This window comes from Frieseomelitta varia, unplaced genomic scaffold, assembly GCF_011392965.1.
Source record: "Frieseomelitta varia isolate USP_RPSP 00005682 unplaced genomic scaffold, Fvar_1.2 scaffold_1027, whole genome shotgun sequence".
NCBI lineage: Eukaryota > Metazoa > Arthropoda > Insecta > Hymenoptera > Apidae > Frieseomelitta > Frieseomelitta varia.
The window spans coordinates 124,786-152,276 of record NW_025108670.1 but is presented as its reverse complement, the minus strand read 5'-3'; the positions used below and the strand labels follow the sequence as shown (position 1 = coordinate 152,276).

At 33.0% G+C, this 27,491-nt stretch overlaps 2 protein-coding genes across 7 annotated transcripts; one reads left to right on the top strand and one right to left on the bottom strand.

Annotated features, from left to right (window-relative positions):
* The first annotated feature begins 203 nt into the window (after positions 1-203).
* Positions 204-6,252, top strand: LOC122527734 (protein spaetzle 4). Its single transcript, XM_043652182.1, has 6 exons — positions 204-531; positions 1,866-2,041; positions 2,638-2,781; positions 3,031-3,837; positions 4,203-4,325; positions 4,417-6,252. Exons 1-6 carry the CDS (start codon positions 502-504, stop codon positions 4,655-4,657), a joined length of 1,521 nt encoding a protein of 506 aa, XP_043508117.1. The 5' UTR covers positions 204-501; the 3' UTR covers positions 4,658-6,252.
* LOC122527701 (disks large homolog 5-like) lies at positions 2,034-26,438 on the bottom strand. 6 transcript variants are annotated; one of them, XR_006306398.1, is made up of 14 exons: positions 26,280-26,438; positions 25,484-25,589; positions 24,884-24,901; positions 24,391-24,538; positions 23,907-24,255; positions 23,397-23,816; positions 22,016-23,104; positions 19,979-21,926; positions 18,811-19,810; positions 18,484-18,725; positions 18,138-18,367; positions 17,745-17,964; positions 17,428-17,663; positions 2,034-2,095 (listed from the first exon to the last, which is right to left on the bottom strand). XR_006306398.1 is itself a non-coding variant. In XM_043652128.1 (14 exons), the coding sequence occupies exons 2-14, from the start codon at positions 25,524-25,526 to the stop codon at positions 17,557-17,559; spliced, it is 5,538 nt and encodes a 1,845-aa protein (XP_043508063.1). In that variant the 5' UTR covers positions 25,527-25,589; positions 26,280-26,437; the 3' UTR covers positions 16,713-17,556. The 6 variants fall into 6 exon arrangements, 4 of the variants coding, with proteins under 4 accessions (XP_043508063.1, XP_043508037.1, XP_043508072.1 ...); XR_006306395.1 differs by lacking the exon at positions 2,034-2,095 and adding an exon at positions 16,713-16,969; XM_043652128.1 differs by lacking the exon at positions 2,034-2,095 and having other exon boundaries at positions 16,713-17,663; positions 19,979-21,085; positions 21,362-21,926; positions 26,280-26,437.
* Between the last annotated feature and the right edge of the window lie 1,053 nt (positions 26,439-27,491).

The following is a 27,491-nucleotide window of genomic DNA, read 5'->3' as shown; positions in this document are numbered from 1 at the left end:
TTGGAACTCTTTCAAGACTTTCAAATCCCATTCGAAGAAATCCCGATTTTGAGAGACTCCACCCTAAAAAAATCCTTGGAACTCTTCCAAGACTCTCGAGTCGCAATTTTGAGAGACCCGAAAAGAGAAAGAAAGGAAGAAATCGTTTCGAAACTGAGATTCGAATGCCCATCGCTAACCACTGTCCGCTGGCCTCTTGCTTCTTCACTGGTTCCGTACTTTTACCGAGGAAACCCGTGGCTGTCGCACGCGACGCCGGCTGATGATTACACGGTCAGTAATGAAAGCGTCCTGCTCGCGTGCGGAGGTGCTGTCATGTAGCCGCGTACCACCGCCTCTCGTTTGTGCCCCTGTCGTTTCTTTACGCCGGCAAGCAGTCTGTCCAGTTGAAAACGGTTTACGCCTTCGGACTAGTAGCAGCGTGATCGACTGGTAGCTGTTATCGTCGGACCACAACGCTTGCCGGTCCAAACTATCGAATTCACGTCACAAACGCGAGTTATGAATGTAATCGTGTGTCTCGTTCTCCAGGTGAGCGCGTTACCAATACGTTTCGTTTGGAAGGTTTCATTAGACGAAGTATAACGAGTATGTAGGTTGCGCGTGTTTTCACGCCTTTTTCACGTTTATTCTGTGAACCACGACAGCTTCGAACGTGAGTTATTTATGCCTTCGGTTGTACAGATTGACTTCGAATGAAGAAAGAGAATGATAAATGAATTGCTCGAATATACGAATAACAAAAGAATACAAAGTACGAAAGACTGTTTAGCGAGGAATAGTAAGATATTAATGAGTAAGATATTAATTAATAGCGTCGATTTTGACGCTGACGCTAAACTATGAATTTTTCGGCATTTCTATGTTTTTATGAGCATAACTAGAGAAATGGAAATTTGGACATTTGATATGCGTGTGATAGGCCATTTTAAAATTTCTCTTAAATATATAAAAAAAAAAAAAAAACGAAGGTCACATCTCTCCTCGAGCATTCCAAAAAATTGACTCATTTAACCTAGATATTTATACTATTATCATAAACTTGGGCCATTACCTCAACTCAATAATTATTACTAAACTGTGAATCTTTTTGTGGGAAATTTCAAGATATAGAAATATATAAAATGCGCCAGGAATATGGGAAATGTTTACTACTCGACGAATAAAATAAATGTCCATTTCTTTAATCAGATAAGTTGCTTATAATATATCAGGCACTATACGAAGTATGTATTAAAGTTCGCAGAAAAAGCTTCGATCTGCAACATAGATTACAACGAAGGAAATAGATGCACTGATCGATTAAGAAATAAATAAATGTAAAATCACTGAAACCTGTTCCTTTTAAATATAGAGTATATCTCAGGTTTAAACGATCAAACTTTATCAGTATGTTCTATGAGTTGAAATAAGAAGAAGAACGTTACACTTATAAGCATGGCTCCATAAATTCTTAATAAAAAAAAAAAAAACTTGCAACATAAGTCAATCTAATAACGGATTCGTTTTCGAGATATCATAATGTCCTTCTAACTTTGTTTTAATGTACGAAATCTTCCTAAGTATGCATTCGAGCAACATTTCGAAATGGAAATACAAATCAAATTTTTTTACATTTTTATAGTGAAAAGTAAATCGTAATTCTGTAGTTATATTTATATAACATAGTGAAAAGTAAATCGTAATTTCTGTAGTTATATTTATATAACATCCTTTTTTTTATTTTAACTCATAAAACGCACTGATGAAAGCTTGATCGCTGAATTTTGAGACACCCTCTGTATTAAATCGCATAAAATTTAAAAATTTTAAAAGAGACACAAGTGCAGATACTTAATAATTTTAGCTTGATGTTTGCTTGACAGGTGATCACATATCAGCTTGCAAGATGTCAAGGAGGTGGACCAAGCACCTTTGGATACGACGCATCTTCGGCTTGCAGTAAACCATACTCTCGTGCTGGCCGTGCACGGTTTGCAAATCTACCTTGTGATTTTCGACAGCAGAACTGGTGTACAGTAGCCGGTAGCTCTTATCCTTGGTAGGATTTTTTTAAAAATTCATGAAGAGTTTCACTTGACGTAAAGTTCTTTCACTGCAAAGTAAAGAATTACATCGTATTAATAAATCGGTCGTAGCGTTAGAAAAATAAGGTGAACGATAACACTTTGTTCACTTCTTTTGAAAATTACGCTACATTCATTGACAGTAGAAAGCTAATTGAGCTGCAACACGTGCAGGGGACATATTCTGGAGGTTTCACTGTTCAAAGGTATCGCTGCTGACATGAATTTTAAGCATGACGTTGTACGCTTCGGTTATTAAAATCGTGCGTGACTGAACTCCGAGGGGAAACGATATACTTTTACTCTCGACAATGTGCGCGTTAATTCAAGAAATGCATGTCTCGGTGGTACGAAAGACTCGAAACTATGAAAATTGATTGAAATTATATCCTGGTTTAATGGATATATTATATCTGTGTAATAAACTATTGTTAAAAATCTTTCACACGGTTCACCTGAATTTTATTTTAATCGACTGCATTTATTAAACGACAGTAAAATGTTTTTTTTTTTTTTTTTTTTTTTTTTTTAATTAAAAGAATTACTATCTTACGTCATTCGATAATTTTAGGCACGCGGTTCGTCGTTTCGTGCAAGAGAACCAAGGATTAATGAGGCGCATGTACGGTGACGAAAGGCACATTAATGTGTTAAGAGCCGAATTCGAGAGGAACGATATAGAACTAAAGTACGACGATTATTACCATGATCACAGGTAAGTTCATTCACTCAAAGACATTCATAAATAAATGACTTGACTGTGAAAAGAGTCAGTAAGTAATTAGCTAAAAAAAAAAATTACTGAATTAATATATTATTTATTAATATATATATTAAATATTTATTAAATATTAATATAATATTTCTCGGTAGAATGAACTCAGGTGTCCCTGACAAAGTCATATTCACAGTATTCTGTAACAAATTCAACAAAAATTTCTCATCTTCACCAACAACTCCCCAGAAAATACCAGTACACGCACGACTACGAGTACTACGAGCCAGAGGACAGCCTACGATTAAACAACAACGAATACGAGGGACGAAGCTTCACGAGCAGATCCTTCAACGACAACGCCGCGAAACGGCTCAACAAATTCCCGAAATTAAGCGAGTACACGAGGCCACATTTCCGGCCGACCGAGAAGACCACCACCTCCACTTCCACGACGACCACCACCACGAGCACACCGCCCACCACTGCCACCTACTCCACCAAGGAAACGTCGTCGTCGTCGAGCACGTTGTCAACGACCGACTTCACGACCAGCCGTGAACCAACCACGCGATCCACGCCCGCGACACCGAGTTCACTGATAAATGGCACGAACGAAGAAAAAGGAAACCCGCCGGACGGGGTGACAGTGTCGCCGGTGGCAACCAGCTCTTACGCGGTGAGAGAGCAAAATTTCATCATCAACGAGATCTCCGAGCAAATAGACAAGGCTGACGAGACGGAGGCGGAGAAATCCGGCGAGGTGACGGATGTGTCCGAGTCGAGCATCGAGGAAACGTCGACCATCAATTTGCCGAACGTCACTGAATTGCCAGACGAAGGAGAGATGGTCGAGGATTTGTTCGCCACGCCTTCGAAGGAGACGACTGTTCAGGGTGAGGCGTCGAATTCGAACGAGGAACAGGAGTTCAGGCCACGACCGGAATATCGACCGGTAGTCGGTAAGCCGGAAGCTTCGACTATGGAAGGCCAGCTGTATCAGGACGTCGTGGCGAAGGATCAGCAGGAACAACCGGTTCTGAAGCTTCGAGGAGTGTAAGTGCTTCCTTTCGTTTTGCTTCCGCTGGTTATTAATTATATATGCCGACGGTGTTTCACTTTTCCTCGAACGGCGCTTCTAACTGGATCAACAGAGTTAATTTTCATAACAGAACGACGTTGCGGAAATTGGAAGATCAGATGACTTCTCTCTTCTTGTTTTTACAAGAAGGAAATCCTCCCTTTAAATGTTGATTTTTATCAATTGAGAATTGAATTTGACTTACAATTAGTGAATTTAACGAAAGATTAATAACGTAACAAATATAATGATCAGCAGAATGAATTGTTCTGAAGATAAGATTAAATTGAAAACAACTGATGATTGATGTTTTTTTTTACGTACGTCAAAAATATTTCAGGAACGCTTGCCCGGTGAAAGAGGAAGTGGTTGCTCCATTTTGGGCAAATAACACGAGAGGCGAAGTGTTAGCACTGTTGAATCTTTATCCCTTCGAGCAATACGTTCACTGGGAGAAATGCACGTAAGTATTGTAACATTGAAGTATGAAAAGTATTTATATAATAACTGTTATATTTTTATCCGTCGGTTCGTGTCATTTTGTTTGTTCAAAGACACGAGAACAAGCAGATGTATTGTCGAGACGGATGCAGATGCGAGCAACAGTACAGACTTCATCGGTTGTTAGCTTACGATCCGAACAACGAGTGCCGTGGCATTTTCAGCGATTGGTTCAAGTTCCCTAGCTGCTGTGTCTGTCGCTGTTACGATTTGCCTCTTGAATTTCGTGTAACATCGCGTTCACCTCGTACCCAGAAGCAACGAGTCAAAGTTCAACCTCCTGAAACTCGTTAGAGCATTTAGAGAGAAAGTTTGCTCGTTTCGTTTTCGAGCAACCATTTCACAGTGTAACGCGAACGACATTTTTAAAAATTTCTATCTATTTATCGCTATTAGGCATAAATTTACTATTATAAGGCATTGATTTAAAAATTCATCAGTTCGATGGAAATATAAAAAATCTTGGGAACAAAAACAATTTGTCTTTAAATTATTTGTTCCGAGTATCTTGCCATTTTTGTTATGCTGTGAAAGGGTTAAAACAAATTTCGAATCGAAGAGACGGCCCGTTAACATTTGAGATCGTGCCTAGCTCGAACATGTTGTAAATAATCGCAGTATTGTGAATCGATGACAAACGAAGGTTTCATGATCAAGTGATTTTCGAAAATGATTTATGAAAATTGAATGGCTCCAGCCTAGTCAAGAAATTTAGTCTTCGTTACTGTTATTTGTCAGAAGTTCTCTCCCAAACGATCTATTTGCCATAGCCATTTAAAATATAGATTGAAATGTAGATTGTAAATACAAACAACTCTAATTCATGAAAAGAATTTTATACGCGATACATATATATATATATATATATATATATATATATATATATTCTTTTTAATTATTTTACAATAAAACTGGTGCCTCGATTGTTATAAGTATCAACTGATACGATTGGTAAATATATTTTGTTGTTATGTATTATATATTACGTTTGTATAGATATTTACAAGCCAAACTAATGTAATTTATAAGAAAAAATTAATAAGTGAAACGTTTAAAGTTAAAAAAAAAAAAATCGTAACTTTGCATTACTTAGAAATGAACTTCCTCTTCATATTAAAAATCTTATTTATTTATACTGGCTTCTGATGAAATTATTAAATTAACAAGGAAGTTTAATTATACTTGTATTTGTTACAATTATATGTAAATACTTGGAAAGAGATTAATGAATTCTCTCTCTTGCACGTTTCACTGAAGACTATCTTATAAAAGTAATAAAAATATATTTTTAAACATTTCACAAAATATTATTTATATATCGCTGTAATTAATCAATTATTGTTTAAAAACAATATCCGTTATTTATTACTGTTAACACTATCGTCTAATATTTTCCGACATCTTTGCTTAATTTAAGAAAAAGAAAAGATGCTCTCAGAGATCAAAGAAATTCAATGACATTATGAACCAATTACTTTCCATATTTATATTAAAATAATTTTAAGATATTTGTTGCAAGATATTATAAAAAGATAAGGCTCGTGAATAAAAGTTGTGTAAGCCATGTTCTTGTTGTATTTATCGTTAATTAATTTCGTGTGCTAAATATTACATAATTATTTATATTCGTAACATGTAACAGACGATGGTAATGGAGTAACATTTGTTTTTAATACTAAACCACATAATTATTATTTCCTGTAACATCCATAAGAATGTAACTGTTTATTTATTTGTAAGAACCTGAGTATATGCACGCTTCATGCCAAAAAATTAATGTAAAAGACACGTTTCATTCGTTGATTTTGTCACCATCTGGATCTACGTGATTATGTGTGTACTGACATTAATTTATAATAAAGAATAAATATGTTACAGTAAATATTATTTTATATTATATAATTATTCGTCTAAACACCAAGATTGAAATATAAATTTCTTGTAGAAATTACGAATATATGTGCATTTCTTTCTCTTTTGCATTCACTTTCCATATATGTACAATTTTGTATTAAAAATAACAACGTTGCAATATGTATTGATTTTTCAGTTTTTCTCGAAAATACTCGAATAATATCATTTTTCTTAGAAACGAGTGAAACAAATTTTTCTGTGCAAAGAGAATGTATACAACAATTTCTCTCTCTCTCTCTTTTTTTTAATAACTAGTGCAAACAGTTTCTATAATTGACAATTGATATATCATAATTAATTTGGTTTTCAACAATTGAGAATCAGTAAAAAAAGTTATAAGATAAAGGTAAAAGATTGAATAACGTACTTTTATATAACTTTACGTATCTTTTACATCGATATACGTTGAAAAACTTCGCTCGTTAAAAATAACACTGCTGTGATCCATGTAATTTTTATGCTCTATAAAAAAAAAAAAAGTATCACAGCCACACCTCTAAAAATAGGTGGTTTATAAATTACTTCGAGTTTACATACTCTTCACTTTGTTTAAGATTGCCATCTTAAGTTAACAGTTTAATTTCACTTTATAGTATTCTTGTCTACAATCAATAATATCGATTTCACTCGACCCACTCTTTAGTTTGAGACGCCAAGTTTGAAAAACAAATGCTGTTCAACGCAATATTTATATACACGAATAAAAATAACATTCGTTCGCACTAATTATTTTAGAGAGCTGCTATAAAAAGCAATTTAAATGACACAGTATTATAAACATTATATCTTCCCAAATATAATTATTGCTGGTTTCTTCTTTTGAAATGATCTTGAACTTCTTAAACAAAAATTCTCTCTCTCTCTCTCTCCCTCGATCAAAATTTCTTCCCAAAGAAGTATGAAATCTAACTGCAAGAAATAAATTTTCAATGAAACATTTCGTTACAATCGACTTTATTTCCTTGCTCTCTTACATAAGACAACTTGTACGTTTTACAAGAAAGAAGGCTTACAAACAATAACGAACGTCGATACGTTAATACTTCATGGGCGTTCGCGTGTGCCTCACAGCAAATATCGATACATACCCCTTATATATCATACATATTAATCAGTGTCACATATACATATATATTATAATATTACAAAGATCGTATCATTCGCGTGCACCGCGTTGCAAATATATGTATGTACATATCATATAACGCATATATATATATACACACACACATATATTCAATATACGTATTTATATGTATATAAAGGACATGCTTATAAATAGAAGTATAAACTAGAACATTTGGTATCAAAACCATTGCAAACAAAAAACGGGAGGGAATCAAATAAAATGATACAGAGTTCTCTGTACCGTTATCATTGCCGAAGGATGTACGATGATTGATAAATTAAATTCGTGAAAAAAAAAGAAAAAAATATTATAACTCCTAATAATTACAGATACACAAATTTTTTTAAGAATTTTCTTTTTCCTTTTTTAATATACTGTGGTCCTGTGCTTATTATTAATTTTTGACATTTTGTTTAAAAGAAAACAATCCGAATTACTATGTTAATTACTATTACGTACGTAAGGATATAAAAAAAAAAAAATTTCTATCGTCAAGAATTAAAGTCAGTTTCTATCTTTAAGATCAAATTAAAGCTCACTGTGTTTGCTCATCGAGTTCTTCCAAGACTCCATTAACTAGTATTTATTTTCTTAATTAACAATCTTTTGAGTGTTTCGCGAATTCATATCGTGTATTTTTGATGAAAATCGTACATTGTATGAAACTTTTGTCACTTTGATCGCAAAAGATCGAAAATTCGCTTTTCATTGGAAACATTCGCGATTATAATTTTACTCGTACTATCTAACTAACTACAATTTACGATGTTACTTATTGAGAAAATTTTGTCGTTAACTATGACTGCGTAAATTCATGAAACAGTTACAATATCTTTTTTTTTTTTTTGTTATTCGCTACAATCAGGTGACATTAACTGGCATTAGTGTATATTTACGGTTTGGTAAAAGACTTCAAAAATAATTTTCATTAACCGTGAAGGTAATGTTATAGTTACATCCGTATACGTTCACATTCAAATGCAATGAAAAATCGTGAATGAAGGTCTGGTAAAAAATATCTTCAGGGCAGTCGACGCGTGGCAGGAATAGACACAGGAAGACTCATTTTCTTTCAAGGAAACAGCGTGAAACTGGACACTTGGAACACGTGTTTTAGGTTTATCAGTTATAAATATTGAGCTGCAGCTTGAATTTTGTATAAAATCCAAGCGAAACTCCCACTGTAAATTGGATTCTTCTCGACGCGTGAAATCAATGTATCATCTACTTGTGAAATTGGTACGGAACATATGTAAAATGCAAATGTAGAAAATAATTGGTCTCATTTGGAAACATTATGAAATTATTTCACGTTTTTCTTTTTTTTTTTTTTTTTTCTTGTAACGAATTTTCATAGTATGCGAACTAACGATTTTCAACAATTTTCCAAGAAATAATATAAAATTGATCGCGCTCTATTCTTACGTATAATATTCACCCGGCATTCAAACGAATTATTAGTTCCAGTATAATTACAATTTTACCAATAAATATATTATTAAAAAAATTTTACGATTTCTTCTAATAGAATTCGATTTCCTTTAATAGTTTCGATTCGAGTCACATAAATTCTATTACTAATTTCGTCCCGCGATGTATTGTATTAAATACGATCGTCTGAGCGTATACACCAATTCGTATAAAAAATATTTGCATCTTAATATAATCACAAATTCCATGCTGCTTATAGGTGTCTATATAATATATATATGTATATATATATATATGTATATATACATATTATATTATATTAATCACAGATTGTGAAATATCCTTTCCGTTTGATCTTGATAGCAAAAAAGAGAAAAGAAAAAGAAAAAGAAAAAGAAAGAAAAGAATGCTACAGTCGCACAACTGCACTATACTGTTAGTAATTATATCAAGCGTGATAAAAATATTACATATTAATAATTATACACGCATTCACTGTTAAAGCTTATCAAGCACGTTGGTGGGAAAAATCGAGTACATAATACAAATGATAAAATACTTGTAGAATTTATACAAATATACATTATGCGATATTAGTTTAATCAGTAGTGTAAGTTACTGGACGTTTTGATAACAACCTTCGTCTGATTAGAATTAGAAACGCGAGAAACATTTTGCGTGAATAAATAAAAACATCTCTCTCGCCGTTCGTTTAATATGTATAATCGTTCTCCACTTATACGATAGAACTACGAGCAAGTAAAAATATATATAAAATCTTTATACTCCGCGTGCATTGAAACAAAACGACTCGCAAACATGTTGGATAATTATTATCCTCTTAGCAACAAGAAAACACTATGTAAATAAACAGACAAGTTTTATTACTGACTATGCAAGAGCTTAACTATAAATAATAAATAATTCAAGAAATAATAACTTAGTAAGGGCATTTCTCCGTGCGGAGTTTCCATAACATAATTTCACGACATTTCATTTATGGAAGCATATTGGAAAACTGCGGTTACCAATCAGAATTAAAATGATTCTTGATGATCATCTAAAGTAGAGGTGAATCTCGCGGGCCGGTAGTTAGCCACCTCTGATCTAAAGTAAAGTACGAAAAAAATGTTCTCTTTATACAATCGATAATACAAATATACTACATAAATATGTACAATACATTTATAAAATGTAACATTATATCACTGTAATATTATTAAATAATATCGTTTAATATTGCATTAATAATATTACGCCAATATAACATTATTCAACAAAACAATCATTTACAATTGAATTCTTTGAATTAACAGAATCAGCTTTTATAAAACGATTTTCCCACCAAGATGCAAACTATTTGCCTATTATTTTTACTCATAATATGTCTCACGTAATATTCTCATTATGTCGTGTAAATATCTAACCTTCTCCGTGGCTCGTTAATACAAAGAAATAAATCATTCACGACGAGAAAGTTAAATACCTGGCAGTGAATGCGTTTATAAATAAATAATACAATCATATATTCCGATTTTCCGCTTGTAAAATACAATAGAAATCTTAACAACCTATGGAGCACAAAGTTCTCTTCTTTTTAATTATTAAAATTGGTAAATCGTTCAATGTTTCTCGATTCTGTCACCAATGAAACAGACACAGACTTGATTGATTTTACAAATCAGTCTAAGTTCATCTGCACTTAGCAACTATGTATACAATTCCATTTCAATAATGCACTCTGTGTGTGTATGTGTGTGTGTGTGTGTGTGTGTGTGTGTAAAAACGTAGAAATGTGATTATCAAAATATCTAGAAATGTTATCTTGTACTTTAACTTTTACAAAATTGAATTTGTTTCGAATTTTTCGCATCCTGATATTGATCATTCATTTTATAATTCAATTTTTTTTCTTTTTTTCTAAAACCAATACATTTTAAGAATTGATTCTTTTTCATCCGTTTTCTTAACTCTTTGATTGCTGAATATTTCATTGTCTTCTTTTTGATAATTCATTGTTTCAAAAAGAAAAATAAAAAAAAAAGCAATGGAAAAATTTACCGTACAAAATGTGTCATCGTTCACAGGTACTAAAAAATTTACAAAACCTTTATCTCTAAACAATCAAAGTGTTAAATATATGAATCAAACGATCGACAATTATAAATACATTTTACTGAAAAATACTCAAATCTAATTTATCTACGCTCATAACATTGTTACATCTGTATTTATACATATACGTTTTCTTAGTTGGAAGGAGAATGAGATACTACTCTGATGAGATAATACTCTGATTTAAAGACGGGTCTACCGATAAGGAGAGACGAAGAAGACACTTTGCATGCCCAATTAAGAAATTTTTCTGTTGCTCAGCAACGAAAGTTATTTTCAAATTTACATGGTCAGTAATTAAAATAAATTAAACGAAAGATGTATATACGCGTACAAGTATAAAAACATTTTAAAGCGTCCGATAACAAAGTTTCGAAATGCGCACAAATGATTACGATTACACTGATAAGAGAATATTCTTAATATACGTACATGTTTGTATATAAAAATTAATATAAGAAATATATAAGAACAGACAGAGCACATTACACATTATTACGATTATTACGAAAAACTCTAGTCTCTAATTTGCCTCTAATTATCCTCCGAGTTTAGAGAATTAACAGTTAAAAGCTAAAGACGAATTAAGATTCAAACTTATCGAAAATTTTGTACAATAGAAAGAGAAATGTATATATTTTCATATCTCGCGCATGAAATCTTTATTTGACGTTCTAATATATCGGAACTTTTTTGCTTTTTAAGAACTTTTATAAAAGCAATGAAATATTTAAATTTTGCTAAACTCGAGCTTAAATGAAATTATTTAAAATAAAATAAATCTAGAGAAATTAAACATAACATCAAATGTGTCTTATAGTTAGCGAAGTTTAGAATAAACTCTTTTCAGTGATAATACGTAACTACGTATATACACCGTGATTTGTTAAACAAATAGAACAGGGCAAGCGTGGAAATACGGTAAATATAATGTCGGACACAATGATATTAAAGACGACGAAAATTTCGATTGGAGCATACAAGTGATACTGCGAGGAGAAATTCGTTATAGAAAATAGAATACTATCGAAGACTAGTCGCGATCATTGTTTGAACAAACCGCCATCAGAATCATAGATCATCGATCTGTATCGCGTATTTTTCAAACCCAATCGCCAGGCTCTGCTTCTCGTCTGTGTAATATATCACCATAAACGCTTCAATGATCGCCAGTAATTAATTAATGGTTGTACACCTAATTGTTTATTAATGCATCACCCAACACGCGCGTCAATTACGTATTAAATATTCTTGGAAATATTTCGAGTGGTTTACACGTTTTTAACTTATTAAACGCCACGACGGTCATCGATGACTGACGGTGTAAAATAAAAGAAATGATATCCTGATATTAGAATTTAAAATTTTTTAAAGAATTCAATAAAAAATTAAATTAAATTTTTTTAAGAATTCAATAATAATAATAAACAGTAACATGTTTCTTTGTTTCATAAATTCAAAATGATCATCAGAAATAAATCTGAGATCAGTAAAAAAAAAAGAAAAGATATAACTACGTTCAAATACTTTTCACAAAACATATATACTTATATGAGTTTTTATAGGTGAAAAATATTTGAAATTTTCCATTCAAATTCAATTCACTCGAAATTGCAATTGAACATTTTTTAAATTATGCCTTTTACATACGTATTTGCGCGCAATGCTGCTAGTGGGTATTGAATGATTCAGAATCACGTGCTTATGAAAATAGTAAAAGTGCGTAGTTAAATATATATATAACATTTATGTATATATAAGTATTGCCCAAAATATGAGTTTCGTATATGTACGTATATGTATAATAATAATAATATAGAAGGATTGTGATTGATATGTTATCAAAACAGTAATGTTAGATGTATCACAGTGCTGTGATTCAGAATAATTGAATTACAAAATTAATCTTTTCTCCCTCCTCCTTCGATACTGTTTTCTTTTTTTCTTTCTCTTGTATTTTTTTTTTCCCCCTTTTTAATTATTATTTTTGGCATTTCACTTCGCCCTCGACCTATCTTAATTTTTCTTTTTACACCTCGTGGAAATTATGTTTAATTTAAATTTCGATCAGCTTCTGTTTCTTACTTTTTAAATAAAATATTTGGAGATATATCAATGGTATGAGAGAAAATGAATTTGTTAAATAAGTCTCCACAAATGAATCTTACTCGTTATACAACATTCTTATGCAAGGTAAGAATTTCTTTTGTACCAATTATTGCTAAATTATTTACTACGGCACATTTGCAATATTTTTCTTTATAGTTAACAAAATTCTATGAAATTATATTTTTACTTTTGATCATATTCTATTTAGTTTCAATTAGGAAATATATTACTTAACGAGTTATGATCTGGACATTTCTTTAGAGTTAATATTCCCTGTGATTTTATTTTTAAAACAAATAGAATAACAGTGCGTGCCGTTTGTATAACATACACTTTGTTGTATGTTATTTTTTTAACACATAAATTGTAAATGCTACATCTTAGGAAAAAAAAAAGATATATACACACATTGATGTTTTGGTATTTTTTTTTTTTTACAATAGAATTAAATAATTCAATTATGTCTCATCTAAATTAAATGCTGAAAAGAAAATTATTGCCAAGAATAATTTCCGACCGAGTTCTTATATGTGGCAATAAGAACAATATGAAAATTAATTTCGTAAATAAAATAAAATTTAGTAATCTCATAAATATCATTTATAAAATAAAATATAAATAAAGCCGCAAATATAAATAACAGTTTACATACTAAACGTAATATATGTATAACGTCCAAGATTCATATGTGTGTACAAATATATTCAATATAAGTATATTCATATTTATTCTGCCTACCTATTAAAAAAATTAGAATTAAATATTCTTTCCCCGAAAATATTTTATGTTATATTAGTTATACTAATAAATACCTAATTTTAATCTTGTTCACAACCGTGAAATATGTATATACCTGTTATAACAGCGTGCCAAATGTATTAAACATTTTTCATTTTTATAACTTATATTTTCTCCCATTTTCTTCGTTTTTGAGCCTTTTCAATTGAGAAATTCGTACCGATAATTTCACAACGTATCAAAAAGTATATATCTACACTTCCGCATTAAACACATCGACGCTAACGATACGAATAAATTTAATTGTAATCCTTATGAATTAGCATAATATTCTTTTAATTTTTGGTCTTTGATAACTTACGCCTAAATATTGTCTTGTTAAAAAACTAAATTTCTGTTTTATAAAAAGTAATATTCAACTTCAATTGTTTGCCTTTCACTCTTTCCGTGCAAATCTGGACAATTATTTCATTCTTTATTGCAAACTATTTTAATTTCTTAATTCGAAAGAATTGTTATGAAACTTGATATTCGATATTCATCGATTAAAACTTGTAAGCCGCTTTCGAAATTAGAAAGGCATCGTTTCAAACAAAAAAGAAGATATTTAAGTATCGAAGCATCGTTAACAGATTTTTATGATATACAGGATGTTCTAAAGTTTAGTGTTCACATTTCGCCAGTATGTTTTACAAGTAAAAATAAAACTAAAATGTAGCAAAAAAATATCTTCAGATTTCTACTTATGGAAAATATTCAAACAAAAATTTATAATAAAACAGAAGTATTACTATTTTGAATTTATTACAAGGATCAAAACTACTTGATTTGGCATCATGTTTCGTATTCTTGTTATAACGAAGCATTTACACTGATAAAGTTTGAACACTAAACTTCGGAACACCCTGTATACTCCTTAATACATTTGATGTATTCAATTTTCTCTGATCATATATACGAAATTGTATCTACATTCAGATATTAGAAACAAGATAAAAGGTTTCATTATCATAATGTTGAAAAAAGCTAAAAGTAAAATAATTTCCAAGGTAATAATAGTAAAAGATTATTTACAAAATATATGCCATATATATATGCCATATTATTAAAACTGCAATAAAAAAATATGTATTGTATTCTGAATGTAGATACGTAATGATACGTACTCGCATTTTAAATATCTTCGAAAGTACAATCATTGCATCCTATAACGCATGTTAACTCGATCAAAAGAGTAGTATAAATCTGTAAAATAATTCGAACTATAGAAGTAAAAAAGCAGTAACACACTCCGTTATATATTTTGTTACGAGCATTTCATATCGAGTTAGTCTGTGTCACGAATATCTATTGCTTATTCAAATATTTACAAATTTCGGAAATGGCAAACGCAAGCCATTGTTTCTCAATTTGAATTTCATAATTTCTTTACATTTTTCAATTCCTCGAGCAAGAACATGAAGATTTTAACCCCTCAAATCGATTGCCACGCAACTTCAATAAATGAATTATAATATACAGTTTTATGAAACAATATGACTAAAAACAATATCGCTAGAAGGATGTTGGATAACTTTAAAGGATTCATTTAAACTAGAAATTAATGTAAGCCACAAAGTTTCGTAAGTAAATTATATACAAATAAGTAACTTCTTTAATTTAGAATATTATATCCTCTGTACAATAATACTAATCGCGAAATTATTCTGTACAACGAAATGATCTGAGAGGTTAATAACATCAGCCAAACGCAATTGGCCGAAACTTATACGATAACTAATTATCTTTACATTTATCCACCAAATGTTTTGCGGGCCACAATACGATGAATATTTTTTACTTGCTACATCGATTCATTTATGGTCTCACGCCGATTGCAATAGATAATTTTTACATAATTGTATATCAAATTACGATCGATCGAGGTCCGAAGCAACAAGCAAAATTTTATGAAATACGAAAAATAATTTTTGCGTCCGTTGATGTCAAAGAAAGTTGACACCATATTTTGTTCCATAAAACTAAAATACTGAAATGTGATATGACGAATGGTCTGTTATAGAATTTATGGCATAGAATTTATATGAAATGTATTGTTTCTTCTTTTTTTTTTTTTGTAATACAAATGTTATCTATATATGTTTAAATATTAAGATTCTTTTTTTTATGTGAAATCTTGTATGTTCCATAACATTTTATAGGAATGATAGTGTTTAAATAGCATCAAATATTTACTGAAATATATTAAATACTTATTACAAAGTTTAGTAACCCTTAACGAACGTTCCCATCTGATTTTTTTAAGAAAGGCTTTTAAAAATTTTTCACCGTTTGGCATTAATATTCATGAATATTCATGAATATTCCTCGCCATCAGTGCCAGTTTCAATTTAATTCTCATCACAATTAGTATTTTTTTTTTTTTTTTTTTTTGTTTGAACATACTGTAGATAACATCTTTTTTTCTAACTTGGAGTAAATCACTACTGTCACTGTCAGAAAAGTTTTCAAGTCTTCACAAATTCTACTATCATTATAATTTTCCGTTGCAATTTTCTTTATTCATTACTTTGAAAGATGATAACAACTGTTGAATAATTATTGAAATATAATTATGTAGGAAATACCTACATAAAAACTAAAATGAGATGACATGTTTAACACGTTGACGCCAACGTTTACTATCGGTGGCTCATACTTGAATGTCCCATTGGACGGCACATACTACCGGTAGCTCACACTTTGATATCATATCGGATAGTGTGTACCAAATATAATTTGTTAAATTCGTTTGGTAAATACGAAAAATTGTCATATAGTTGAAAATTAGGATTAGAAGAATTTAAAATATATTTATTGAAATAAAATAGGATTTATTTAATTTCAATTCAATAATTATAAATATAACTGATGATTAAGTGGTAATTTTTATTTGTAATAAGTAATTATTTATTTGTTTTAATTTTTTAAAACATCCTAAACATAAGTTTTCTTCTGAATAAGAGTCGGAATATTCTTCTTCCGTGACATGTTCATAAGATTCATTATTTAACGATTCATCTTTCTCGTTAGAAGAGGATGAGAGTATTACTGGACTTAATTTTTTTTCGGCTTGTAATTATAAATTCATCAGACGAATCATCCATTTCCATATCAATATTATCCATACTCTAATGGATAAAAATTAAAAAAAAAAAAAATAAAATTTATTACTCTGTTGCGATTTACTTGTAGACTACTTTATTTCGTGTTCGATAAATGTAGAGATTCGCGGAATTCTTAACAAATGTTCAATATTCTTGCGTGTAATATCAGAAAAAATAGCAACAGAAATGGTTATCGTTGCCAAATTTCATATTACACCTCAGTTCGACGCCGCCTAGTGAGAAACGCTGGCGTCAACGTGTTAAAATAGGAAGAGATACATCTTATTCGATAAAAATTGCTGTATCACGTAAAGGGGTAAGATACGTCCGTTAAGGGTTAAAATAAATGGTGTAACCCAGACTTTAAAATAAAAGATAAAAAGAAAGGGAAAAAAGACATCTCAAACTTTGAATAAATATAAAAACAATTTAAAAAATCGTAGTAAGTAGTCATAAAAAGAAAAATCGAAATTCTTACATACCGTTGTGACAAAAAGAGACCATAAATAAACAAACTTGTAACAATTTTTGTACAATCGTACAACGCAAGGGCCCCCTGGTGGAATTTAGATTGATTTCCACTGTGGTTTATGGGGACCCCCCCTTAAACGTCAGGGAAGCCCTCTAGGAACCCACAGCGCTTTGCTTTGTTCTTCATCTACTGCGGCTTTTACCTGCGTACATATGTACGCAACATTTACCCCAGCTGGAATTACAGCTGAAATACGGAAAACTTGTGTCAACGTTAACGAAGCAAACTCGCAGTAATATTGTATTTTTATTTAATAAATATTCTTACCAGATATATAATGTTTGTATTCAGCTTCCAACTTCAATGCTTGTTCGTACATCTCCTTGGCCGCTTTGGCACTTACTTTGTCGCTTGGATATCTGGAATCTTTGACTTCCTTTATTTGTTTGGTGCTTTTAAATTTAATCAAGAGAACTATAGGATAGATTTGATGTCGATGAAGTCGCTCAATCGATGCAATTGATACATCCAATATGCAGTGAGTATTCTATAAATAAACATACCTTAATGAAGTTTTGGCAAAAAATCAAAAAATAGAAATATATCCACGCGATTCTATAAATTTTAAATGATCTACTTTTAGGTGTTTAACCTAGTGTTTATACGTTTACTATAAATAACGTTATCAATATTGTATAGGCATTGGATAAAAAAAGATACCTTCTCACAGATGTCCTTGACAGCTTGTACTGTAGTACACTCGAAATAGCTTCCTTTTTTTCTATAGTCCACATAAAGTGAATCGCGCAAACCTTGTTCGAGCGTCGCTTGAGAACAGTGCATAGCTTCAGCAAGACATCTGGTGAACTGTCCTGGAAATTCTTGTAATAGTTTTGTTACTACGCATTCGCTCAATGGACCAATAATTAACACAGGTCTTAAAGCTGGATCTGTATGAAGATAAAAATTTAATAAAATTTAGTATTTCGATAGAATTAATTAAATAGTGATTAATGACAATTAATAATAGTATATTAAATAATTATTTCGTATAACAAATACTTACAGTCTAATCTTTCAACACGTTGGTAGCTTGCTGGGAGAGTTTCTTCATTTAATGTCCCACTATCACTGTACCAACCCAAATTTACTCCTGTAAGATGTGACAATTCTTTACTGTCCCTGCTGGAAGAACGTTGATGTTTCTTTCGACGGAAAAAGCTTCTTCTTGCACTTGTGCTGCCTCTTCTAGTAGTATCTGTTTCTAAATCGCCTAATGAACGCCGTAAAAGCAACTCTTCTTCGACCCTAGTGACATTACAGATACATATAATAGAAATATGAAACACAATCCTAAGAGAAATTCTTTAAAATTCTATTTTTCCCAACTTACTTGAATTTGCTCGGAATTATACCACATGTTTGTCTTCTTCCAGTTTGATCAACTATCCAAGCTCTCCAATGACCCGGAGTACCATTAAACATTGTATTATCAACATATAAAATATCATCCTTATTAAATCTAAGTTGTAGGCTATCTCCAACTTCGCCTACTCGATCGAACATTGCTTTCACATAAAAACTGTCTCCAGGTTTATCCTTTACTTCGTTATACCTTTCAGGTACATATTGAGCAATCAGCGTTACTTTATCTGCTGGTCTAGCCAATTCTAAGGCAGCTTGTTCAGCGGTTGCTTGCCTGAGATCAACACCATTATATTCTAGGATACGATCACCGGTACGCAACCCTGCCTCTTCCGCGAGGCTGCCTGGTTGTACCGAGTGTACGAATATTCCAACGCCATTACCACCAACGAGTGAGATACCCAAGTTCGAACATTTCCTTGTTTCGATGAAAAGATATCTCGGTTCACTTGGTGGCGGACTTTTACGACTTTGATCTTCTTGTGTCGGACTTCTTACAGTAGCATTCTGTCGTTGCAATGCTACGTTAAGCTGCGCGCGTGTACCACGTAATGAATCGATAGTTGCAGAATTACGCATACTCTCCAACGTAGCTGAACTACGAAGTTCCGGTTTCCTGATATTGATATCCAAAGATGCTGATGCTCTAATTTCTCGTTCCCTCTGTTGTGTACTCGGTACTTCCAAGGAAGCGGAATTTCTGATATCTCTTTCTCGAATTGTACGAGGTGGTTCTAAAGTATTTGAAGTTTCACGCATAATAGTCAAGGTATTAGAAGTATCACGTGTTGTACTTAAACTACTAGAAGCATCACGTTCAGGTTCCGAACTTTCCAATGGCTCAATAGTTGTTTTTCTAGGAGCTTCAGGACTGTTACATGGAGTTGGTGATCCACTACGAGTACCTCCTTCAGCACCACCAGCTTCTGATGAACTTGAAGAGGCAGAGCCTTCTAATTCATTGTATTCTAGCAAAAAAAAAAGTAATATATAAGCGTAGTGTTACATTGAAATAAGAACCATGCAATAATGACAAATAATGATCAAGTTTAATAAGAAAGGTGCAATAAAGATTTGTATAAAGTGCAGTTTGTGATAGGGATATTCTACTTGTTCTAATAAAACACTGTACTCACTGTCTGGACTGTACTGCACCAGCATCGTAATGGAATTACCACACTGACGTAACACATTGGCAGCGAGTTGATAAGTAGCACTCCTCATGTTGATACCGCAGACTTCAAGTAACTGGTCGCCGATTTGAAGACCGACTTGAGACGCTAAGCTGTGCTCGCTAACAGTAGAAACGAATACACCGCCGCTTTCTAAGCAAGAAATCTGGATACCTAAGGGCTCGACCGATTTGTCTATATGAACTCTGCGAAGTTCTCCAGGTGCTGGTCTAGGTTGAGAGTAACAATAGTCCGGCATGCTGGACCGTTTATTGCTACTACTTCCTCTGATGGTTCCACCAGAACTACTTCCGCCACCGGTACCAGGGCTAAGTACTTCCACATGGAATGTTGGCATTGGGCTACCTCTTTCCGAGGTTCTCTCTATACTGCCGGTGGACAATTTGCCCACGCTGCTCTTTGACGTCACACTAGGATTTGACGGTATTCGAAAACGTTGATTTTCCTTTTTTCTTGGGAAAGTTCCACCTTCGTAGCCATGCGTGTACGCTGGTACGTCGTACGTAGTGCCAATTGGTGGAGCGCGAGATTTGTGGTAATGCAAATCTACAGAGGGTGTGTGCAAATGCCCGAATCCTGTTTGCGGGCCGGGGCTATATGAAGGTTCGAAACAATAAGATCGTGCATCGGGCAGTCCTATTGACTCCCCAGACTGTGCAGACGGCAAAGACGGCGGGGAAGGGTATCTCGAAGGTAAAGAATTTTGTTGATGGGGATGCGGATGCGAATGCGTATAGGGGGGAAATGAAAAATTACCAGTCAATTGCTGTCTCGGGCCGCTGGTCGACGAAGTTGATGATCCAGCCCCGGAATAAAGTTGAGATTGCGCTCTATTATGCTGTAGCGTGTCTACTTGGCTCTCGTTGCTAGGGGTATATTTTTGCGCTCTCTTCTTCGAGAAATATTCTACGTCTTTCCCCGTATTTCCCGATTTCACGGAAAAATCGATACTAGTCTCAGATGGTGTTAACGTAGAACTGAGTCTATTTTCCGTGTTCTCGAATTCGGTGGCTGGTTTCTTATCTATCGGTATATCTTTGAACTGCACCACTGGAGTAAAGGATTTTTGACTAAATAACGGTCCAGTTTTAAGGAAATTTGGTAACGATTTTTCTACAGGTTTATAAACCGTATGCCGGTTGTTTACATTAGAGAAATTGGTCAAGGGAATAGGGTTAGAAATACGATTATAATTGTAACTTTCATATTTTGGTGGTTGATTAAGGAGTACACTTAAGGGCAATCTTTCTTTTGTCTTACGAGGATGTAAAATAGTACCAGTACCATTTTGAATCAGAGGCCCACCTCTGGCTTTCGGCCACGTACCTCCATTTTTCTCAACTTTTTCGGTTCCGCGTCGCTTACTTCGTTTCAGTACACCATTATTTGCTTTCTTGTGGTAGCTTTCAATTACTGAATCTAATTCCGCTATCGCGTCCTGTTCTTGCTCAAAGGTATTTGGACTTGAGTTGCGATGTCGTTTCTTCTTCTCCTCTCGATCTTTGCTGTGCTTACGTCCCCGTACTATATCAATCTTTTCGCGTATATTATCCCAAGCATTGCTAATTCCACTTGGCTTTTCAGCACTGACAGATTTCGAAATTTTATAAATACTTCTATCAGTGAAGTTCGAAGCAACGTGTCTTCTTTCGTAATCGTCTGATGGAATCTTCAACAATATTCTTTCTTGTTCTGTTTGAGAACAACTATTTACCATTTTTTGTTTTTCAGTAGCAAAGCTATCATCAATGGTCATAGTTTCAGAACTAGTCGCTGAAGGCAATGGTATTCCTTTCAAAGTCGTAATAGTTATCACATCAGCAGTTGTATCATTCAAAGTTGCCATCGCTTCATGACTGGAGTTAATGCCTTCCATTGGTTTGCTATTGATCTATAGAACAAAGAATTAAATTGATACTCAAAATAAAAGAATAAATGAATAAATGAATAAAGTCAATGCAAAATATTTATGAGACGTACATTCAAAACTCTATCTCCAACAGCGAGATTGCCATCTTTAGCAGCTAAACTACCAGGTGAAATCTTTGAAATGTATACTCCAAGTTCCAAAGTAATACCATGAGGAACTGAACCAACAGGCAATTGCGTTGTTCTTAACGATCTTCTAGTCAAACGCCGTCTTCTAACCGTTAATGTAGCTGATCCCACCGAACAGGTACGTAGAGTTTCCATAATTACACGCGTAGAAACAGACGTGCAATCTACATTGTTTACTCGCATAATGCAATCGTTCACTCTTAATTTACCATCAATAGCACTTCCTGATGTCACTTGAGCAACATAAATTCCTGTATCATTTGGATAATATGGATTGTCACGACCTCCGACTAATGTCAATCCCAAATCGCGATCAGAATCCAAACACACTCGACTAAGATCTAAATGTATAGTAAGAATTTCCCAGTCACTGACATCAGTATCGATTGCCGACTCATGTGCATGCGCTAAGCTTTGTGCAAATTGACTTGCTCTTAACGCGTGATCACCAGATTCTATTTTTTCCTTGAGATCCTTCAATTCCTTCGATGCTTCGTTCCGTTGCTTCTTAATATCATCAGAATCACGTAAAGCACCCGCTAATTCCGAAACCGCACGATCACGTTCTTTTCTTAATCTATCGCAGAGAGTTCTAATACTTTCCCTTTCTAAAACTATTTTATCTCTTTCACTAAAAGCCCAATCTCTTCTTCGCTTTGATACCTCTGCTTCTTGAAGAGCTTCTTCGAGTTCCGCTTGCAATTTGTCGACCGATTTTCTAAGTTTATCTAACTCCAAGTTCGCTTGATCCAAGTTATCCATACGTTCCTTATCTCGTTTCGTGTAATCTGCCGTGTTATTTTCTCTTTCTGCTTCTTTGTTCGAATTATCTCGTTCACGATTATACGAGTGTAATTCCATGCGATTTTTATAATCTCTGTTTGAACCTTCAGAATAATCGCCAAACTTTTGACGTAATTCGTTACATTGCTTTAAAGCATCATCCCGGTCTTGCAAAGCGGATGAAATTTCTCTTCTTAAAGTTTCAATTTGATAGGATAAAGCTTTTTTCTAAAAATAAGGAAAACAGATATTAAAATACTGAACATTAATTTAAAAATAGTACACCTAGTAACAAGTAATGTACAGTATATAAATAACTAAATCCAATACAAAAATCTATGAGAAAAAAATAATAATTGTATCTAAATATTTCTAATTATATGGTCATATTGATAACGCATTTCAATAGTAGAATGTAATAAATAGATAAAAATATACGTTAGAGTTAATAAAAATAAAATTATCATGAGAACAGTTATATGAATTAATTGCTTTCCATAACAAATTTAAAAAAATTTACCTCTTCCGTAAATTGCTTATTTTGATTTTCTAGATGTGTGACTTTTGTATATGCTTGCGTAAGATCATCACCAAGTTTTTCCATCTCTTTATGCACTGTATCTCGTTCGCCCATAATTAAACTGTACTCTTGTAATGCAGCATTTCTTTCCTCTGTTAATCGCTTCATATCCTTACTAGCCTTCATGCGTAGCACCATTGCATGATTAATTTCTTTCACTGCTTCTTCATGTTGTTGCTGTACTTTGGCTAAGGCTTCACGATATTCGTTTCTTTCCCTTAATGCAATATCCCACTGCCTAATAGCAGCGGTACACTGTTGTTTTAAACCATTACGCTCGCGAACTGCGCTATTACGTTCTTGAACAATTTCATCATACTGTTTCTTTAATCTGGTAGCCTCTTCTTGAGATAATTCCAACTACGTTTGAACACACATATAAAATTTGCATTATAATTGTAGCTGTACATACGCGTTTTAATGTTCCAAAAACCAATATTACATACATACCTTATTAACGGCCGATGAATGTGATGCTATTAAATCATCATACCGTTTTCTAAGTGCATCGTACTCGTCTTTAACAGCTTCATATTTCCGAAGTGCAGATAAATAGTGCTGATTCATAGTGTCACTATTACTGGCATCAGAAACAAGGACTTCTTGATTCTGACATCTTAATTCAGACACTTCCTTTTGCAACGCCTGAACTTCGCGATCCAGGCGTTGCTTGTCATTCACTAAATCTCCATATTTGCCGCGCAGTGCGGAACTTTCTTGTGATGTTGCTTCTAGTTGATTCATGACTGCTATATGTTGTCCCCTGTAGTATTCCAATTCCTTCATAGTATGTTCACACCTGCATTTAAATTAATTTAATTAAATATTTTATTAAAAAAACGTGTAATCTAAATTATATTTGTTTTGTACAAAACATCAAACATGGTAACACAAACAATTAAGCAATACCACATTAAACAAAACCAGGACAAACCGTCTTATAGTATCGGAGTGCTTATGCCTAAGTAGCTGAAGCTGATGCATGGCTTGATCACACTGTGCTTGCAAACCATCATAATCACTACGACATTCAGGCCCACCAACAGGACTGCCGACACTGCCATAGCCTCCACTATCTCTTTCTGCATGCCATACACTCAAGTTATATCCAATAATGCAAATTACAAAATAATAAAAACTACGCAATTAAATATAATTCGTGTATTTCTATATATATAAAAGTGATATCAGTGCAACGAAATGTGCATTAAATTAAAAATTGCTATATAAAATGCTTTTGTGTCAAAGTTTGTTTTACATAAAGATACAACTTTAATTTGCTTTACATAAATGTATAATATAGATAAATATCTTAATAGAATACATGAAAAAATTAACACTTTTGCTAAAAAGAAAAAAGTACTATTGCTAAAAAGAAAAATTCAATACACAACACAATTTATATCTTCTTCACATATTAATCTTACCCATATTGAGTGCTCCATCTGCAAAAAGGTAAAAAACAAGAATATAAGTAATTATAACAATATATGATCCACTATAAATATAAAAGTGAAATGATTTGTACAACATACACTATGTTGTTACAATTGGTAGAACAATGTAATCAGAGGTCTAGTTAACTTTCACCAGAAAAGAAACTCTATGTCACGCATGTAAGCATCATGATTCACTGCTTTTTGCAAAGTGAAATTATAAATACCCTTAATTATCACACACCTACAATGCTTCAGTTATCCAAAATTATAAAACTCTATATTTAGCTTTCAATTCTTCTGTTCAAAATAAAATTCAATATTATTTTTTGACAATGAACTTTTACAAGACAATATATTTTGACATGTGAAAACATGTAACATTACATTGACATTTATATAAGTGTATCTATTGCTGTCTCTGTTACATACTTTCTTTTGCATTACAGACTAAAATTAAAACAAACCATTCTTCAGTAGCACTGAAATTATTAGGTCAAACCTTTCCATTTAAATCTGTACCTACAAGGGTAAACAACCAATACAAACATACATTGACACATAACATGGAAAACTAAAAATTATACTCACCACTACTTCCAGCACTATCCAAGGAAGACGCACCAGAAGCCATACTCTTGATTCATCGAGGATCTACCACAAATATTTCTCTAGCAAGGTACGTGCTAGGTATTGCCTGGAAAGTATCCATGCGCTGTACTTCACGGAAGAGTGAACCCTTTGTGAATTACTAAGAAGTAGCCTTCGGGATGACATTATGGCTATGGTCTAAACGGTGCATGGCGCTCATCAGAGGGATGCAACAGTGCACCTGGCAGACACACACACACATACACACACATACACACACATACACACACATACACGCAGAGAGTAGCTCTTACTCCAATACAAACACGTGCCTCGTAATATCGAGACTTTTCATGCATCACTTTTTCCCAAGCGGTTACTGATACGGCAGAAACAACGGGTAGACGTATGTTTTCTGAATGGACGTAATAAATTAATCTACGTTTTGCTGATGTGTCTCAATCTTTCGAGACCGCGTCGCATCCGTTCCTATTTTCTCATGTCAACTGCGAGGTTATTGATTCACGTACGCAAGCAAGTCCAGACGTGTAACGATCGCCGGCTGACTCATTTCTGACAAACTGAAAACTTGTTATCACTATAGAAAAAAAGGGGCCAACAAGCCTTTCAACGGTAATCTCGATCACACACCTCTTCAGATAATCCATCGAGTCGTTCGACAACGCTAGAATCTGCACAATTTTCACTGAATTCAGCAGTTCCGACAGCCGCGAACTGCGCACCGTTCATCCCAAAGCGACTGACGTCCCGATATTAATGATAATTGATCGCTCACCTGCTGCACCAACGAACCTGACAATTAGCCATTTTCATTCCGCCACTGCAGTCTGTTTCGCATTGTCGATAATAAACATACTTCGTGGACGAGCCTGTTATTCGTAGTGCTGGCACAGACGAAGTATATGGATATCTCGTCTGTGGCGCTAGTATCCACGTAAAATCAGTCGATTATGTCGTTCGAAAAGGCTCGTTCTAGAAGAATTCTAAATTTTGAATTCGAAATTCACACAATCCTAATTAATTCTATCCGATTCGTGCAGTAACTTTCAGCATTTTATTTACATTATTCAGAAAATGATTAATTACTCTGTATAAAATGTCGTTATCCTAGGAGATAAGAATTTATTTTCCACATTAACTATCGCACAGATGTGTACCTCTATATCTTGTCTGCGCTAACTAGGATCACAAACAAGATATAGAATATACCTTATGTATCTTGTCTGTGATTTAGAATGAATCCCTATGCTTCTGGCATTGCCTAAATCATTTTGGCAATATTAGGGTAATAACCTTTGTTAATACACATTTTGAAAAACAAATTTTTCTATTGTTGCAATCAATAATTTTTAGATTTTTATTGTTTTATACCTCCCATTAATTCAAGGCAACAATATAAATACTCTAATTTTTACATTTGTGCAGACTAAAACTACATTTACACCTTAATTTTTAATTCTGAGATATATGAAATCCTAACTCATATAGAAAATAATTGTAGTTAAAAATCGAGTTGACCTATGGTCATTTGTCACGTAATTGACAAAGTGTTTAATGTAATAAATAATTTTTGATGCACTATCCATATTGTTGATTTTAATTCTTATCATTGGTAGCGCTATAGTGCAAAACCTATTTAAATCGGTACAGCAGAATGTGACACAAAAATGATAAAGGGATTTTAAAAAATACAGGGATTCCCCCGTGTATGCGATACAAAATGCATTGGATACCATGTCTATATATTCACCTAGAAAGAAAAAAATTATTTATTATTATTTTTTAATATTGAAAATAGATTTTGATTCGATATTTCTTTTTAGTAAGATTAATACGAAATTAATTGTTTGACGCGAATTTCAAGTATCATATACTCAATGAAATGTATTATATTTATTTACAAAATTAGTTAAATGTAAATTTTTTATTTGCAAAAATAATTTTCCGATTATTTAAATCATAAGGAACTGTGATATTTTAAATATTG